The sequence below is a fragment of the Vombatus ursinus genome, unplaced genomic scaffold (assembly GCF_900497805.2).
Source record: "Vombatus ursinus unplaced genomic scaffold, bare-nosed wombat genome assembly UNPS02015175.1, whole genome shotgun sequence".
In the NCBI taxonomy this organism is placed as follows: domain Eukaryota; kingdom Metazoa; phylum Chordata; class Mammalia; order Diprotodontia; family Vombatidae; genus Vombatus; species Vombatus ursinus.
This window is the reverse complement of record NW_020954953.1, coordinates 16,458,529-16,476,972: the sequence shown is the minus strand read 5'-3', so window position 1 is coordinate 16,476,972 and position 18,444 is coordinate 16,458,529. Positions and strand designations below refer to the sequence as shown.

General features: G+C 37.4%; 1 protein-coding gene across 2 annotated transcripts in view; it reads left to right on the top strand.

Annotated features, from left to right (window-relative positions):
* The window catches only part of LOC114031540 (connector enhancer of kinase suppressor of ras 3), a 113,445-nt gene extending 95,227 nt beyond the window's left edge, over positions 1 to 18,218 (top strand). For both annotated transcript variants that reach the window (XM_027846673.1, XM_027846672.1), the window contains 6 exons: positions 6,559 to 6,627; positions 7,295 to 7,441; positions 11,723 to 11,847; positions 14,196 to 14,404; positions 14,900 to 14,989; positions 16,418 to 18,218. In XM_027846673.1, coding sequence (XP_027702474.1) covers positions 6,559 to 6,627; positions 7,295 to 7,441; positions 11,723 to 11,847; positions 14,196 to 14,404; positions 14,900 to 14,989; positions 16,418 to 16,716 — 939 coding nt within the window. In that variant the 3' untranslated portion in view covers positions 16,717 to 18,218. The remainder of the gene's footprint in view (positions 1 to 6,558; positions 6,628 to 7,294; positions 7,442 to 11,722; positions 11,848 to 14,195; positions 14,405 to 14,899; positions 14,990 to 16,417) is intronic.
* Positions 18,219 to 18,444: the final 226 nt, after the last annotated feature.

The window sequence follows — 18,444 nt, the reverse complement described above, 5'->3', positions numbered from 1 at the left end:
GAGTGGTCAGTTGGATAGGCGGGAGAAAGTAGTGTCACAGAAACCAGAGGAGAAGAAAATTATGCAGAAGCAGTGTGAGTGGAAGAGATGTTTAACAAGAGAATGTATCTTTCAGATGACACAGTGGAAGGGGAGATGGTAGAAATCAGGGGAGGGAGAGTTCAGGGAGAAGAAGAAGGAAGCAGGTGGTGACTGTGAATAATAATGTTGACATTTGTCTAGTGCTTTAAAGTTTGCTGAGGGTTTTATAGGTGTTATTTTATTTGAGCCTCCACAACTCTCAGAGATAGATACTTTGAGATATTTTCTCCGTTTTCAGATGATGAAATCTCAGAGAGGTTAAGTGATTTGCCTATGGCCATACCCTGGTAGGTATCAGAAGTAGAATATGAATCCAGGTCTCTTATAACAGGAAGTAGATTTGCTAGCCAGAGGACTAAGGGAAGTATCAGTTGATCCGAGTAGAGTATAGTAGAAGTGAATGATAATTGTAGCAAAGAAGATCATGGGATAAAGAAAGCCATTACTCCTATGTAACCATTTCACTATTTCATTTCTTTCCTTTAAGGACCTTTGTTCCAGGCATTGTGCTAAGCTCTGGAAATAGAAAATTAAAAAAATGAAGCAGCTCCTGCCCTCAAGGAGCTTATGTGTTATTGAAGGGGGACAACATGTACCACATAGTTGCACATGCCAAATGAATAAATTAATGAGTAGGGATAGTGATATAAAAAAGAAAGACAAAAATCAATGAAATACCTCAAAAACTACATAGAAGAGAGCACAGAAAGACATTCAGACAGGAAAACCTAGTACTCATACCACTGTGTTAAATTTAATATATACTTAAAAAACTAAGCTTTACTTTTCACATGCAGTCCTCTTCCCTTTTTGGATTTGGAAATGTTCACATTGATGTTTATCAAGTTTATATTATAGAAAAAGAATGAATAAAATACGATAGTTTAGAAGTGAGACACCACCAGCTGTAGCAAGCTGGAAAAGTAGGTTGAGGCTAGGTTGTGAAGAGCTTTAAATGAAAAACAGAGGAATTTGCATTTGATCCGAGAGGCAATAAGGACACATAAAAGTCTGTCAGGTGGGGAATAATGACATGATCAGACTTGTGATTTAGGAATACTACTTCGGCAGCTCCATGTGTGATGAAATGGAGGAGTGAAGGACTTGAAGCAGAGAGCCCAGTTATGAGGCTTTTGCAATAATACAGATAAAGCTGATAAGGTTTTGGGTTAGGATAGTGGCCATCGGGATAGAGAGGGTGGTCTAAAGGTTGTGGAGGCAGAATCAATAGTATTAAGCAGTTGGTTGGCTATATTGGGAGAAGTGTGGAGAAAGAAATGGAGGATGACATCAATGTTGCCAAACTGGGCAAGTGGGAATACAGTGGGGCCTTTGAGGGAGATGGAGAAGTCTGGAAATGGAGTAAATGATGACGGCAGCCTTGAGGACATCTTGGTGAAAAAAGCTTCTTTTAGATTAAATAGAAGGACAGTTTAAAACATAGAGCAGCTTGGTGGTACAGTAGATAGAGCCTGGAGTCAGAAAGACTCATCTTCTTGAGTTCAAATCTGGCCTCAGACACTCACTCACTATGATTCTGGGCAAGTCACTCAACTCTGTGTGCCTCAGTTCCTCATTGGTAAAATGTGTTAGAGAAGGGACTGCCGTTATGAATGGTCTGCCATTACTTTGCCAAGAAAACCCCAAATGGAGTTATGAAGTGTTGGACAGGAGTGAAAAATGTCTGAAATCATAGTAGAAACATGATTATTTGCTTTCTGAAAATTTTTATGTGTTGTTAATTTCCTTCGCCCTGGAACTTCTGTTAGATGTGGGTTTTTTTAAGTGCTTTGAATGTTTTGAATTTCAGAAGTAGAATTTTAAGAGGCATAAGAGATCTTAGAGGTTATTTAATGTAATGCTCTTATTGTATAACTAAGGACCCAGGGCCTTCATTTGATTTGGTCAGGGTCACATAGCTAACTCGTATCTAAGCTCGAACTAGAATCAAAGTCTCTCTCTTGCCTCAGTGCTCATTCCAACACATCACAATTGTAAAGGTTATTTTATTTTGTCTCATGTACATATACTTCTAGAATATTTCTTGATGGTCCAGAGCCTTCTTGAAAAGAGCAAGTACTGGACGGATATAGCGAAATTCAGCAAGCAAGAGTATTTCTATAGTTTAACCCTTCTCATTGACTACATAGTTTGTATAAATCATGAAAATCCTGTATTAAATTAGTGACTGAATTTTTAAAATTTCTTCTTAAAACTATTGTCATCTAGATTTGGGCTAAATTTTAATTTAAATTAAATTAAAAGCTAAATTTAGATGATTTGGACCTGGATTTGAGCCTGGGCTGCTCCATTACCTATTAGTTGTATAATTGTAGGCAAACCGTAGTCTTTGGGTCTCAGTTTCCTTTTTTGTGAAAGTGGGATAGTAAGAGGAAACCTTACCTGACCAGTAGAAAGAGCACTGCATTCACCATTTAAATGCATTTAAATCCTGTCTCTCTTGTTAACTACTTGTGTGATCTAGGCAAATTACTCAGTCTTTGGGCCTCGGTTTCCTCATCTGTAAAACTAGAGAGTTGGGCCAGATCTTCTCTAAGGGCCTTTTCAACTCCACATTTTATAATTAGGAAAGTACTTTGTAAACCTTAAAGGGAATCTCTTCAATTATTATATTTAAAATGCTTATTTATATCATTCATTTTATGTTACAGCTAGGTGGCATAGTGGATAGAGCACTGGAAGTCATGAGTTCAAATTTGGCCTTAGAAACTAGCCATGTGGCAAGTCATTTACCCTTTATCTGCCTTGGTTTCCTCAACCTGTAAAGTGGGGATAATAATAATGGGGATAATAATAATAATAATACCTGCCTTCAGGGGTTGTTGGAAGTGTAATAAGACATTTTTCAAATCTTAAGGAGCTATATAAAAATGCTATTATCATCATTATTATTTCCAAATATATGTCTCTGTTGTAACAAAGAATAAAAAAGAGAGGGGAAAAACAGTTCAACAATGAATTAAAAAGCATTCATTAAGTACTTACTATACAGAGCACTGGTCTAAGAAGTTCTGGTTGCAAATGGAAAAGCAAGATGGTGCTTGCTTTCTAGGAGCTCACCTTCTGAAAAGAGGGAGATGACACGTAGGAAGTATCACCAAACATATCAGCTTTGTCTAAGAGTATATGCAGTGTTCCATACCTCTAGGCCCCCACCTCTGCAAAGAAGGGAAGGGAGTACAATTTTCTCCTCTTTCCTTTGGGGCTATGTTTGATTATTATAATTACATACCATTGAATTTCATTTTTGTTGTTGTTCTTTCCGTTTCATCATTGTAATTCTTGTGTTTATTTTTCTCCTTGTTTTTACTTATTTTATTTTGTTTTCTAATATAAATCTTTGAGCTTTGTTATTATGATGTGAAATTATATTGTAAGGCATATTTCACCATGTTGTTATCTTTGATTTGAACAAATCTCTTTTTAACAAAGAAAATAGCAATGTGATTTAAAATAATGATTAACTTCTTATCTAGAACCTAGTGAACACAACCTGTAGGAGTGTATAAAATGATGTCTTTCACCAATCCTGCCTCCTCCTCAGCTAAATACCAGCCTAAGATTCACTGGTCTTTATATCAAATCTTGCTATATTGATTTTATTTGGGTTAGTCTTGGTCATCCCTATGCAAATCCCATCTCTTGTCACCATTGGAGGGACACCTCGAAGGATGTACTTTGTACAAAGGTGTTGAAATGGTCCTTGAACCCATCCCCTAGAAATTGGTACCTATTCCACATAACCTAGGTCTTTTGTTCCTATTAACTTGGTCTTCCAAAGCATCTGGTAAGTTGAGTGAGAATCACATAGATTCTCAGTCGGTTTTGGTCAGTTGAGACGAAAGAGGATTCCTACATTCTGTTTTTCACAGAGTTGGAATTTTTCGTCTATTGGTCCAGTAAACTGATTGTATTGGATTACTTGAACAGAACTGTTTAGTCCCAGATCTCTATCAAGTCTACTTGGCAGCAATTTCAACCTTTGATAAACATGTGGAACATTATAACCTTACTACTGAGAGGCCCAGAGTCATCTTTTTATTGTGTGTATATGTGTGTGGTTTAAAGGATGAAATGTGAGACTCTAAACAAAGCTCCCTTTGAGTATGAATGAATTTCAAGTGGAAAAATCCCATTCCCCTGAAACTGCTTTCAGAATTGTAAGAGAGTGACCATGGCATAAGGGATAAAGAGCTGGACTCAGAGTCAGGGAAGGCCCCAGTTCAAATTCTCCTTTAATTTCCTGAGCAAGTCACTTATTCTGTCTGACCCTCAGTCTTTTCATCTATAAATTGAGACTCTCACCTCTCAGATCTCTTCTGTATCCAAAGCTATGTTTCTATGAATTTCCCATTACATTTAATAAAAGAACAACAAATAGGGAAATTGTGGATTTGCTTGAAATGTTCCAGTTTGGCTAACCGGGCTTGGAAATAAAGATCCAGGGATGGTGAAATACAGGAAAGTAAAGGTTGGCTTCTAGATAAGTAGACAGATTTCAAAAAATGCCCCTAGAGAAAAGAGGCTTTCCAAGGGCTTACATCCTGTTGAGTAATGCACTTTGTAGGAGGTTGATTATTGGCTGGCATCACTGCACCCTGCATGTATTACTAGACTTTCAGGTGAGCCATGACTGGTTGTTATGGTATTGAGTTGAATGTTTTCAAAAATAGCTGTCACAGTCATGCATACCTTAGTATTGGGCCTAAATACATCAGTGAAGATTTCTACTCTTTAATGTCATTTGCTTATTACTTCTTGTTGAGTGCCATACCTGGTGGGTGAGAAAGAAGCATATGTCTGGGATATTAATCCATAAATAAACATTTATTAAGCACCCATGTGCTAGTCAATGGAGACAAAAGGACAAACACAAAACAATCCCTGCTCTCAATAAGCTTGCATTCTAGCAGTGGAGAAATGTACTCATCTAAGAATTTGCAATATATACAATATAAATCCCAGTTAAGTCACTTAACCATGTTTACCTCAGTTTCCTCATCTGTAAAATGATCTGGAGAAGGAAGGAAATGGCAAACCATTTGTTATCTTTGCCAAGAAAACTCCAAATGGGGTCATAGAGTCAGACACAACCTAAAAAATGACAGAACAATAGAACAAAAGCAATCAATAAAATTAATTTTGTGTACAGCTAGGTGGTATAGTAGACAGAATTCTGGGCCTGGAGTCAGGAAGACCTGAGTTAAAATCAGGCCTTAGACACTAGCTGTGGGACCTGGGCAAATTACTTAACTTTGTTTGCCTCAGTCGGTTTCCTTATCGGTAATAAGAAATTACCCATGCTCTTATCAAATTCTTAGTTTAACAGGGAAAACTATTATGGTATCCAGTCGTTAGGGCACCTAGGTTGCACAATGGGTAGAGTGTTGGGCCTAGAGTCAGGAAGACTCATCTTTCTGAGTTCAAATCTGGCTTCAGACACATTCTAGCTGTGTAGCCCCAGGCAAGTTACTTAACCCTGTTTGTCTCAGTTTCCTCATCTGCAAAATGAGCTGGAAAAGGAAATGGCAGTACCTTTGCCAAGAAAACCCCAAATGGTGTTACAAAGAGTCAGCCACAACTGAAACAACTTAATAACATCCAGGTGTTAACCTGTAAATTCTCCTATATGATGTAGTTTTAGCCTATGAAATTCATTTGAACAAGGCATTTCCATGTAATAGCCATGTCACATTCCATACTCCCTGACCTCCTCCTCTTCTCTAGGCTAAACATTCCAACTTTCTTCTTCATAGGGCATGGTTTCCTATCATAACAGCCTATTAAAATGAATATAATTTTTAATTAATCAGCCTTATAGAGTAATGTCTTTAAGTAAGGCCAATAAGAATTTATAGGAAGTCAAGAGTAAAGATGTTTTTTTTTTTTAAAGGATTGTATGATCCATCAATATGAGTAGTGGAGAGAAAGGCAGCTTTAGAGTTAGAAAGACCTGGATGCTATCTTTGCTGTGTCTTTGACATTACTTATTGCATAACATTGGGCCCCAGACAATTTGTTAAGGCTCTGAATTGCACTGGTAGAGTTTCTAACTGGGAATACGCTATACCACTGAAATCATAGATCCCAGACTATCTCAAAACAGTATGTATGGTCTTTGGGTTGGGTAGATATTAATATGTTTGTGGATCTGTCTGTAAATATTTCTATCTGTGGATATAGCTCTACATAGGTAGATATCTATATATACTTACACACATAATCTACATATAGATAGATAACAATAAGCAGATGTATAGATATAGATATATAGATATCTAGCTAGTTAGCTGTAGCCATTTCTCTGTAAACCTAGCATGTGAGTAGTGGATAGAGTTACTGTTGGTTCACCAGACATATTCCACATGGCAAACAATGTGTGGGTGTAAGTAGAAGCTCACACACATAGATAATCTGAATATAGCTAGATAAATTGTCTTGTTTGTTCTTATCCAGTCTCCTGCTGATAAATCTCAGAGGATTCATGCTGGTGATGAGGTGATTCAAGTTAATAAGCAGACCGTGGTAAGTCTTAACAACCCTTTTAATGTTGTTTTGTTTTGAGCATCTTGGTATGTCCCCCTAGAATCTTAATTGGATCTAGGGCAATTTCCTTGTTGTTGACTCTATTGTTGACGTCTCCTTAAAGGAGTGATTTGTCAGACATAGGTTGTATTAAAAGCAGATGTTCTAGATTCTTCTTTAGTTTTTGAAGCTACTTTTGGGCATATTCTTCTTGTAACCTTTTATAATTGTGACTTGCCAACTTCTAGAGGAAGAAAATTGTTTGATTGTTTCAAAGAATTATTCTGGGACGATATTAGGACTTTTAATTGTTTTCACTTGCCTCTGCGCTTTGAAGCCCCAAGCCACCAGATTTTGACATGTTAAAAGAGTTGTAGCTGAGGCATTTTCACCTTTCTCAAGGTTCCCACTGATCTTGGTGGTTAGACTTGCCAACCCTCTAGTATGATAAATTGTTACATGGCCTTTAAAATGCCCACGTGTGTATGTATAAATGGACTGTCATTGAAGATTTTCAGATTTATTTTGTATTGGTCACTTCAACATCTTGCAATTAAGCGTTTTTTAGAGTAGACGTATGCAGATTTCTCCTTCAAATAGTGGTTCTGAATTTTGATTACCTATCAAAATGCCCTCCCTTTCCTTCCCGTCCTCTTCCTCTTTGAAGGTGGGATGGCAGCTAAAAAATCTGGTGCGGAAGTTGCGAGAGAATCCTACTGGAGTGGTGCTCCTCCTCAAGAAACGCCCCACAGCTTCTTTCAACTTCACCCCAGCTCCACTGAAAAACCTACGATGGAAGCCACCTCTTGTTCAGGTACCAAGAGCTAGCCTGAAGCTTGTGAACTGCTAAATGGGCAGTGGGTTCTTTTTCTTGGAGGTTTCAAGATGCCTTCTCTCTACCCCATCCCCCTTCCTAGATTCTCCAATATTAATTTTAAAAATTTTTGGATATTAGTTTTCTTAATAATTTTTCTACATTAGACTTATGAATTATGAACTTTGGGCTTATTCTGTTTAATTTTCTTTTTTTCCTTTTTTTTAAAAATTTTTAGGCAGTTGGGGTTAAGTGACTTGCCCAGGGTCACACAGCTAGTAAGCGTCAAGTGTTTGGTCTGAGGCCTGACAGGTCCTCCTGACTTCAGGGCTGGTGCTGTATCCACTGCACCACCTAGCTGCCCCCTTAATTTTCAAATAATATTCTTTTGAGCTTTTTTTTTTTTAAGAAACCAAGTCCTTGTCTCCCACTGCATCCCCTCCTCTCCCCTCCCCCTCCCACAGAAAAAATAAAGAGACAAACTCTGAAATTATACAAATGTATGAAGGACAGACTTACCTGGACACTAGGCTCAGAATCCTTGGAGTTAAAACCTTGATGATTACTTTCTAAACATAGGAATAACAGTAACATAATAGGAGGTACAATTTGGAGGGATATAGAAATGGTTGGATGGCCAGACACAGAGTAGTTGTAAATGATCCAGTGCAACAAGGAGTCTCCAGCAGAGTAATAGTCTGTAGTTAGCCCTGTGCAGTTTTCTTATTTTTAGTCAATAAGTTGGATAAAAGCATCATAGTATTCTCAGCAGATTTGCAGGTGACACAAAGCTTGTGAGGGATAGCTGCCACACTGGATGATGGGACCCAAAAAGACTCGACAGGCTAAAGCTTTGGGCTTGCTTTAATAAGATGAAGTTCAATAATGTAAATGTAACATGGAAATGTAAAGTTTTACACTTGGTTGCCAAAAATCGACTTTACAAGTACAAAATGGGGAGGGGACATAGTTGGACAGCATTTGAGTCAGCAGTATAATGTGTCAGCAAAAAAAGGTAATGCAATAGCTTGCAGGAATAGGGAGGTGGTATTGCCATTCTATATACTTCCCTGGTCAGACCTCATTTGGATTTTCAGCTCGTATAGTTTAAGAACTATCTTTTTATAGGTAAGTATCCTCATAGATAAGCTGAGAAGGACATTCAAAGGAAGCCAACCAAGTTGATGAAGGCTCTTGAGTCTGTCATATCAAGATCTTCACTTAGGAATTACTTATTTTCCCCCAGAGTATCTGCCCTTTGTGTTAGGTGATCCATAGACTTTTTTTCCACCACATGTGTACTTTTTAAAAATTGGTAATTGAATAATGAAGGGGAAACTTGCCTCAATATAATTTTAAGATTTTGTGTTTAAATAATTGGAAAACAATTCAATTTATGCCTCTTTTCCTCTGAAAATATGGAAACAGGTAAAATGAAAGTTACTATGAAATTTATTTTTCACTTTCAGTAATGTTAGTTAACTTTTTACATGAAGAAGATTCATTAGTATTTTGTACTTGATCGTGATTTTTAAAATTGAGAGCAGGATGGGGTGTTTTTAGAACAGAGTGTACTATGACATAGTATACTTCATAACACAGACCCTTCATAGTTGATGGGATTATGACTAGAACATTGTTTCCCTTCTCTGAATTCTTATATTCTGCTCCCATCAAGGTGGGAAAAAGGGAGGATATGTGAGAGCAAATACATTTGTTAATTGAAAAAAAATTTACGAAGAGAACTTCATAGAACTGAAAATTTCAGAGATCATCTAGTCCAACCTTCTTATTTTGTAGATGAGGAAATTCAGGCCCTGAGAGATTTCATGACTTGACTAAGCTCACACAGGGAGTATGAGGCAGAGCCAGGGTTTGGATCCAGAGTCCACATTTCAATTTCAGAACCATTCAGAGCTTTTTTAATATAGTATTTAGTTCAGTAATAATAGCTAACAACTAACAGTTACATAGAAGTACATCAAGATTTGCAAAGCACTTTTATATATGCCATCTCATTTGGTCCTCACAATAAACCCTATGATTGTCCCCATTTTGTGGACCAGAGAGCTAAATCACACAGGTAGTAAGGATCTGAAGCAGGATTTGAACTTAGATCTTCCAGACTTCAGGTGCAAAGTTTGGCCGGACCAAGTAGGACTGAAGCAGTGTCTCAAAGGGGACATGTAAATGGCTACTTGTTTTTTCATTCAGGGTCGTTAGCTCTAAAGAATATGTCTTTCTTTCTTGGCTGTGGATCTTAGAAACTTGTTATTACTGTTTTGTTCTCTGCCCAGTAAATTTCCTGATGTACCTGCCCTTGTGATTCTAAAACTTACCCTGATATCACATTTAATCCTCTTCTGCTTTCCATGAGAGCCAGCATGCCATAGTGGATAAAGGGCTGACCTTAATATAGATGCTGATTTTACATTGATAGAGTGAATTCTGCTCTAGAGCTCCCTGTATTCATGAAAGCACAGGCCTGGTTTAAAAAAACTGCTTCCTCTTATGTATATGTTCCCTTTACCTTAAGCCATGAAATTCCATTTTGGACTTTCTAGTTCTCTCCTGAAATTATATGCAGGAACAAAATAAAGAGTAACTGTTTCTTGGTCTTATTCCTGGTTAATGAAAAGTCACAGAGATGTTGATAACTATTGAATATGTTTGTTTTTCCAATGAGTCAGACTGTTAGGGGAATTTTTATTGAGGGGGAGTTGTTCTGTGACAACCGTCTAATTTATGTTACTATCCAGAGTCTCACACTTGGAGCAATTTTTTTTTTTAGGCATGGTAGTAAGATAGCTCTCAATTAACTCAATGTTTCAGCAAATCTACAAGATATTCAGTAGTTATAAAACAGTTACAGACATTGAGCTTGTCAAAGGTGAACAAACATTTGGGGAGAACCCTCTCTGTTCTAATAGTTTGGGGGGGTGGGGTGGGTAGGAAAATGTCATTTTCTATGCCTCTGTTTCATCCTTGAATAAAGGGTAGCTGAGATTAGCTAATTCTGTCAGTAAGTCCTTTTGGCCCCTTAAAAGATGGGTCTATATAACTACACGTCCTCTCCTCTTTGCTGTCTGTTCAACACTTACACATTCTTTATGATGCATTTTAAATTCTACTCCATCATAAAGTTTTTCCTTTATTACTCCAGTCCTTTCTCTCTTTTTTGGAGAAATCTTATAGCAGTTATTGTCTGTATAATTAATTTGACTTTAATATGAAAATTTTTATGTAAATTTAAGTCTCTTATTAGCTTAAATTAGTTGATCTTAACTTAGCCTTTTACATATTTATCTTGACTCTTCCACTAGACTATAAGTTCAGAGGCAGGTACCATGTCTAAAACAATATCTTACACGTTACAAACACTTGAATGTTTGTTCATTTCATTTGCCACTGCCATCAACTACCTGGCTCTTCTTTCCTCATTCACAAAAAGGTGCTGTTAAATTCCAAATAGGCAAGGTTGCTGATTTCACTGAACTCTGGAATTTTTTAGTGTTCTTTGAGGTGATACTAATTTCAAAATAATAAAAGTACACCATGGTTCAACATTTCAGGTTGGACATTGATGAGCTGGAGATCATTCAGAGAAGGAAAACTAGGTCACATGATGATGGAAGAGCCTTGGAATCTTTAGCAAGGAAAAGAGAAAACTTAGAGGACATGAAAGCTGTATTCAAGTGATTGAAGGACTGTTCCTCAGAATTGGACTTGCTCTGATTGGTCCCAGAGGGTAGAATAAGGAACAATGGAGGGGACATTGAAAAAGAAATATGTTTAGGCATGCAGTCAGGAAAAACTTCCAGTCAACTGGAGACATCCATAAGGAGTGATCTACTTTAGGAGATAGTGAGTTCTCCCTTTCTGGAAGTTTTCTAGCAAAGACAATGATGACTGTTTGTTGAAGATGTTGTATTTAGATGAAGTTCTTGTTCACATGTGAGTTGGTCTAGATTTTCTTGAAGGTCTCTTCAATTCTGAGATTAAAAGTCTTAGACATGTGTTTTTTGAACTGTGGAGGGACCCTTTTGGATCAAGAATTGCATTTAAAGATGGTAATGTCTTTGTAAAAATGCCCGAGCTCCACATACAGTTGAAAGTTGTTGGTTATTGTAGGAAAACATACCAGCTGACCCTGTCCCCTTTGAGATTGTTGGGGAATGGCAGGACCAAGCAGATTTGGGGGGAGGAGGAAGTAGAGAAGATTGCTAAGAGAACCAGTATTCTCCTTATATTGTCTGCATCATTAGAATGTTTTTGTTTCAGACCTCTCCTCCACCTACTACCACTCAGTCCCCAGAAAGTACCATGGACACCTCACTGAAGAAAGAGAAATCAGCCATTCTGGATCTTTATATCCCTCCACCACCAGCTGTCCCCTACTCTCCCCGGTATGCAAGTAGTCATATTTTGGATACATGAAGCTCCTTTTCACTGTGGATTTTTAATGGCAACAAAGTTTTGAATGGCACATATTGCATGTATTTGCATACATGTATTGCATGTAGGATTGAATTTTGAAAGCATTATCAGCATAAATAATTAAAATTCTTAGTTGGAGAAAGAAAGATAATATCCTATTCATAAGTTTCTTAATGTTCCCTCCTCTCTTATGGCTAGTGTAGAAAATTTCAGATTGATAATGAGTATGGGTTTGACCAAACATATTTTGAAGTTTGAGGATATGAGATAAGGTATAAAACCTGAGCATAATCAGATGTATTCACTTCTTCATCTTTGATAATAAAATTCATCTTAAATAATTATGCCAAAATGGACAGAGAAATGTGGTAGTAAGACAGTACAGTACATACTCTAATAGGAAGGCAGTGTTAAATTTGAGTCAGCAATGACATTCTGCACTTTTTGAAAGTCTGATATTTCAAGGAGAAAATAAGCTCACTGTAGTGTTACCTGCCTAATCATAGAAAAGAAAGACCTCTTCTCCTTACTTTCCTTCTAAGTTCTCATGAGCTATTTAGAGAAGAAAAATGGTAAGGATTAGAAGGCACCTCCATTACTCTCTGTATATCATAGAAATACGGCCGTGACATAGAATTACATAGAAAAACAATCTCCAATCTGCCATGTGTTTAAAATCTTAGCCTTAACTTTAAAAATGTTAGCCGTGGTTTGGCCATGTAATCAACTCCATTATTGGGACTTAGGTGGCTTTCGAAAACCATCATCCCTACATGGTGATGCATGTGGGAAAATGCAAGTGTAGGAAGAGAAGTCTGCTGATATGGAGGAAGAAGGCAAAGAAAATGGAATTTTCAGACTAGTTGGAGAAACTATACAAACTCAACCAAAGGAGCCCTTTTCAGAGCACCATGGCAGCCAACTTCAGAAGGAGGCATAGACTATCAAGGAAAAATAAAGTTAGCTGTTCATAGAAGATTTTTCAGATAGATGAGTTCCAGATTATACTTTGAAAGAGGTGAGGGATTCACAGGAGGTGGGAGGAGGTAGAGGGCATTCCTGGTGCACAGAGGAACACTCAAGTGGGTTATTTATGCATATCAAAACTTCTTAAGTGATTCAGGCAGATCAGTTATTTGTTCCAATACTTTTTGTGTTTATCTAATAGGCTTTGTTAATAGAAATCACTTAATGCAAATCTAGCTACAGAAGCTATACAGCCTTTTATAAGCCAGGTGAAGTGATTTAACCTTTATCAGTGTTGGTACTAACTTCTGGAAATAGTCAAATACTTTCTCTTATTAGAATAAAGATTTCTTTGTGCTATCTGGTATGTGTACATATAGTTAGATTTTAATTAATGTATATATGTGTCTATGTGTGTGTGTATATGTATATATATTATTTATATATGGAGAATTCATGTGTGTATGTATTTAGATAGATATACACGCAAGTCTGTCATGCACAAGGAGTATTCTCTCCCCCTTGGATCTTGGCAAGAATCTTTCTCTTAGCATGGGAAAAGTGATTCAAGAGATTACATTCTTAACTTCTGGCCTGATATGATTCTTATAGTTATTAGCCAACTCTTCTAGCACGGCAGAGACCCTGTAGTTTAAAGTTGCCACTTTGACCTCTTTAGAGCTATATATTTGTATTATTTTGAAACATACAAAAATATTAAACATACAAAAATATTTCATTTTACGTTTCTTTGAAAGGGACTTACGATAATATTGAGATCTTAGGGGATTTGTGTTTACTTTCAGAGGCACTGTTGGTATGAAATGGTGGTTTTCTTCAATTCATTTCAATAAGCATTTATTTTAAGTGCCTGCTATATTCCAGGTGCTGTACTAGGCACTGGCAACACAAAGACCAAAATGATGCACTTTCTGCTTTTAAGGAGCTTATTATGTGCTCCTAGGAAACAGGATGAACCACCTAAATATATGAGAACAGACTTCAGTGAACACATCTCAAAACCTATTGAATCTTTTTCCCTTTTCCTAATTGGAACATATATTTAGAGATGGGAGGGCTTTTAGATGTTATTAGTCATTTTACAGATAAGGAAACTGAAACCTAAAGAGACTCAGTGGCTTGCCTGAAGTCACACAAATTATAAGTGCCAAAGCCAGGATTCAGATCCAGCTCTTCAGATTCTAAATTCAGGACTTTCCTCCATAGATGAATAGTAACTATATGCGGCATTTCCTCTTGAAAGTAACACAAGGTACAATGATTATTTCATTTTAATTCCATGTTAAGGGACCTTTCTGAATTAATATAATTGTTGAATGTGAATTTTCAGGGATGAGAAGGGGAGTTTTGTTTATGGAGGCCTCAGTAAATGTAAACAGCCATTGCCAGGTTCGAAGGGTTCGGAGTCCCCCAATTCCTTCTTAGACCAGGAAAGTCGAAGGCGAAGATTTACTATCGCTGATTCAGATCAGTTGCCTGGCTATTCAGTGGAAGCTAATGTTCTGCCCACAAAGATGAGAGAGAAAACACAGTCTTATGGTGAGTTTATGGATGTTTTCTTTTGTTTGGTCTTTTACTTATTCCTCTTCCCCTCCCCCTTCCTTATTTGGAAATGCTGGTTGAATTTGGCACCCTCTTAGGGTAATCTGAGGAGAACATAAACTTCAATGAAAATCTAAGTATGAAACCATGTATTCATCTCTAAAGTGAAACCTTGTTCTGTCATTACTCTTGATGGGTATCAAAGCCCAGCTGGATGAGATCAGATTATGCTTTTAGCTTTTGGTACATACCTTTCAAAGTTTTGGGTCACCGTGTTCTGTAGACATGTGGCCTGTCATTCTTTATGCCCCTTGTCTAATTGCTTGCCTTATAAACAGAATGCTTTAGAATACTTTCCATATTCTTCAAGTGTTATTGCTACTGCTTAAATACTTGTGGTATTATGAGTGGAATGACTGCTTGGTGTTCCGGAAAATTTCTGTTAAGTGTAAACGTGCATGCCTTGTCATCTTCCTTCTCTTGCCTTTATAGGGAAGCCCCGGCCCTTGTCGATGCCTGCAGATGGAAGCTGGATGGGAATTGTGGACCCCTATGCCAGGCCCCGAGGAAATGGAAGAAAAGGCAAGTTTTATTTTATTTTCAGACAAACCCAAGGAGTTCTCAGTAGCCCTTATCTGAGAAGATTGACCAGTAGGAGTGTTCATTTAAACATAGAGCAGAGATTATTTGAAAGTGAGTGAGATTTAGGTTCTACTCCTCAGTTTTGCCGAAAAACCATTACCAGTTTTTTAATTCACATTTTGGCACCCTCCGTGCTCCCTGGGAAGCCTTGAAATATCTTAGTGTCACCAACTGATGTAGAACCAAGATATAGTTGGCTAGTGGGTAGAATTTGGCTCTGTGCCACTTGTCCTTTCTAACTTCATGTTGGATCTAGAATTTCCCTAATCTTGACCTCTTTATCCAGATGTGAGCCTATCTGTGAGGTCCTACAGCCACTTTTCAATAACCTGTGTGATGTTAAGCAAGTCAACTATAAAATCAAGGAATTGAGCCTTATGGTTTCTGAGGTGCCTACCAACTCTGGATCTATGATCCATTGGGTTGTAGTTGGGGGATAAACACGTAGTTAATTGGTATTCCACAGTCCTTTGAATGAATTTCTTGAAAATAGTACACATATGTTAGTATGTCTTGTAGTGTAGGGTGCTACAATTTTGTCTTCATTTTCCCGTTTGTCTTTTTGTTTTGTAGTATGACACGGCTGCTTTTCACAGTCTTTCCTTATGATATTGGAATAAATCCCTAGCTTTCTTTGACTCTTAGTGATTGTAATTATCATTTCTGTCTAAAATTCAGAAATGTCATTCAGCTCAAATAAGGTGATCTGAAATATGATGATTATACATGTACACAATTCCAGTTTGCTGTATCTGTCATAAATATAGGCCTTGCTGCCCTCCTCTCCCTAAATCTTATCCATATCACATCTGAGAGAAGCCAAATACATGTACAGATATTTAAAATAATCCGTTAATAAACTTGTTAAGTTTAATTTCATTTGGGGGGATACAGCCTATATTTGGCTTGATGTGACACATTAAAATTTTCTGGAGCTAATCAGCAATTTTAAGGATTTCTTGCCAACTTGGCAAAGGTTGTCTCCTTTACTTAACTGCTGATTAGCATACATGTCAGGATTATAACATGTAACAAAGAGAATGGTGGAGAGAACCTAGATCTCATTAATGTGTCCTCTCACCATTTTTCAAATTGTTGACATTGGAAAATCAAAATAAAACCAGTAGATATTATTGAGTGCCTACAATGTACTAGATGCTGGTAAAATAAATACGACCTTAAGGAGCTTACAGTCTAGTTGACAGCATAAAGGGTGGAACGCTGAAAAAGCAAAAAGAGTAAAATAATTGAGGACAATATGATATCAGAAGGCCATATTGACAAGTGAGTACTTATAAGAATTTCGAGGTGGGTTTTGAGTTGTCAGTTTGAATATTCATCCGAATTATTCTGACTATATTAAAACAGGTGAAGATGCCCTATGCAGGTATTTCAGTAATGAGAGGATACCCCCGATCATTGAAGAAAGCTCCTCTTCACAGCATCGTTTTTCCCGACCTGTGACTGACAGACATCTAGTCCGGGGTGCAGACTACATACGAGGCAGCAGGTGCTTCATCAATTCAGATCTTCACAACAGTGCCACCATTCCCTTTCAGGAGGAAGGGAGCAAAAAGAACTCTGTTTCGTCATCCAAAAAATCTTCTTCCACAGAACCATCACTACTGGTCAGCTGGATCACTAGGCTTAAATTGTTGACTCACTGAGATTTGCCTTTCTCCTGGACTCTGTCACCATCTTCTGTTACTAAGTGCCTTTGTTCCTCAGCTGACCTCTTTGTACTTTGACCTACAGTATTATGTAGTGACCTTCCTGTTTATTTTATTTTGTTGTAATTTTATTTTATTTTGAAAGCAAGTTTTGGAGTAACTGGACAGGAATGAATTTGGTAGGTGTAATGGTGGTGGGTAGAAGAGGAGGAGAAAACAGAATTCAGAAGTATATCACCATCAAACAAGAAGATTTTGGTTAGTAGCTGGAGACAACTCTGAACTGAAAGGCAGCATGATATTTTGATACAGGAACAGATAAGGGGACTTTGTTGGTGGGTGGCACCACTTGTACTTATTTTTTTTGTGATTATAATGGTGGGAGACCCTGTGGTCATGGAAATATTATTTTGGGTGTGGGGCTTAGCTCCATGGCTTCAAAGAGCCAGTGGGGAAAACACCATGTTCTTTGTAGAAAAAGCTGTGTTCTACAGTTATAAATAATATAGCAGCTTTGACTTGGAAACTTCAAGTCTGGGAAATGTTTTTTGTTTTCTTTGAAAGCAGAGAAAAATGTTGGGGAATTTGTTACACTTGGTCATTCCCTTTTGGTGGAAATTTCGTTGTAGGTCATTTAATTCTGGAGCATACAAGCACCCATTAGATATGGTTTACTACACATGCAAGAAATACATCATCCATCAGTGGTTATTTGTGCAGCTTTTGGTCATGTTAGCATGTACTGTCTTTAAAGGGAGAAAAAAGCTATAGGATTGATTTGCTGGTAACCAAAGCATCTTTCAGAAAAGTAAAGCAACTGGTCTTCAGGCTTATGAGTGACTCAGCAGTTTGCATTTTGAACTGTTAAGTGTCTGTATCCTAGGAAAGAACCCTTATCAAAGTTTTGTTATTCAAAGATACCTTGGAAATTCTAATGGTCAACAATTTTCAAGTAGCATCTGGTATTTGGGGAAAAAAAGTCATAAAAGTGTTGGGATATAAATTGTGTTTAAATGAATGTATGATATTTTATTAGAAGGAAAAAGTCTTATTGTGTTAATTTAAGTGTTTAAATATAGTTGTATATTTTTCTTACTCTTATCAAATGTGTAGTTGGTATGTTTCTATTACTGCGCCATGTAGAAATTAGCCAAAGCAAGGGGGTAAAACTTTATTAATACAGGCAGATTTTCAGACTCCCGAGATTTCTCACAGCCTCCCATTTATGTGAGAATTCTTGGTAGAGTGTGGGATGGGGAGGGGTAACCAACATAAGGAGTATTGGGGGAAAAAACCCAAAACATGGATTCAGAAGAGGAAAAGTCCCTGCAGAAAAAAAGGGACAATTTAGGAGAGCTGACTCAGGCCGAGCTAGCCTGTTTATGGAAGCTGTTTCTGTCAAAGGTTTTCTCTCCATGTTTCCCCACCTCAATGCTTGGAAGTGTCTTATTTTATTATTATCCTGCTTGAAGTTCTATCAGTTAGTCATTTGAATCTCTAATAAAAAGCAACTTTTTAAAAAAAAAATTGCAAAAATCTTTGGAAAAGCCATGTCCCAATTTATGGACACCTGCCTGTTTCCAGGCCATTTTCACAACCAAAAGTGATGCTAAAATGTTTGTACTTATGTCTTTTCCCTTTTTATTTAACCTCTTTGGTGGGTGTGTGGGTGTGTGGGTGTTTGAGTTTGCATGTGCTCTGCCCAATAGCATTACTGAGTCAAAT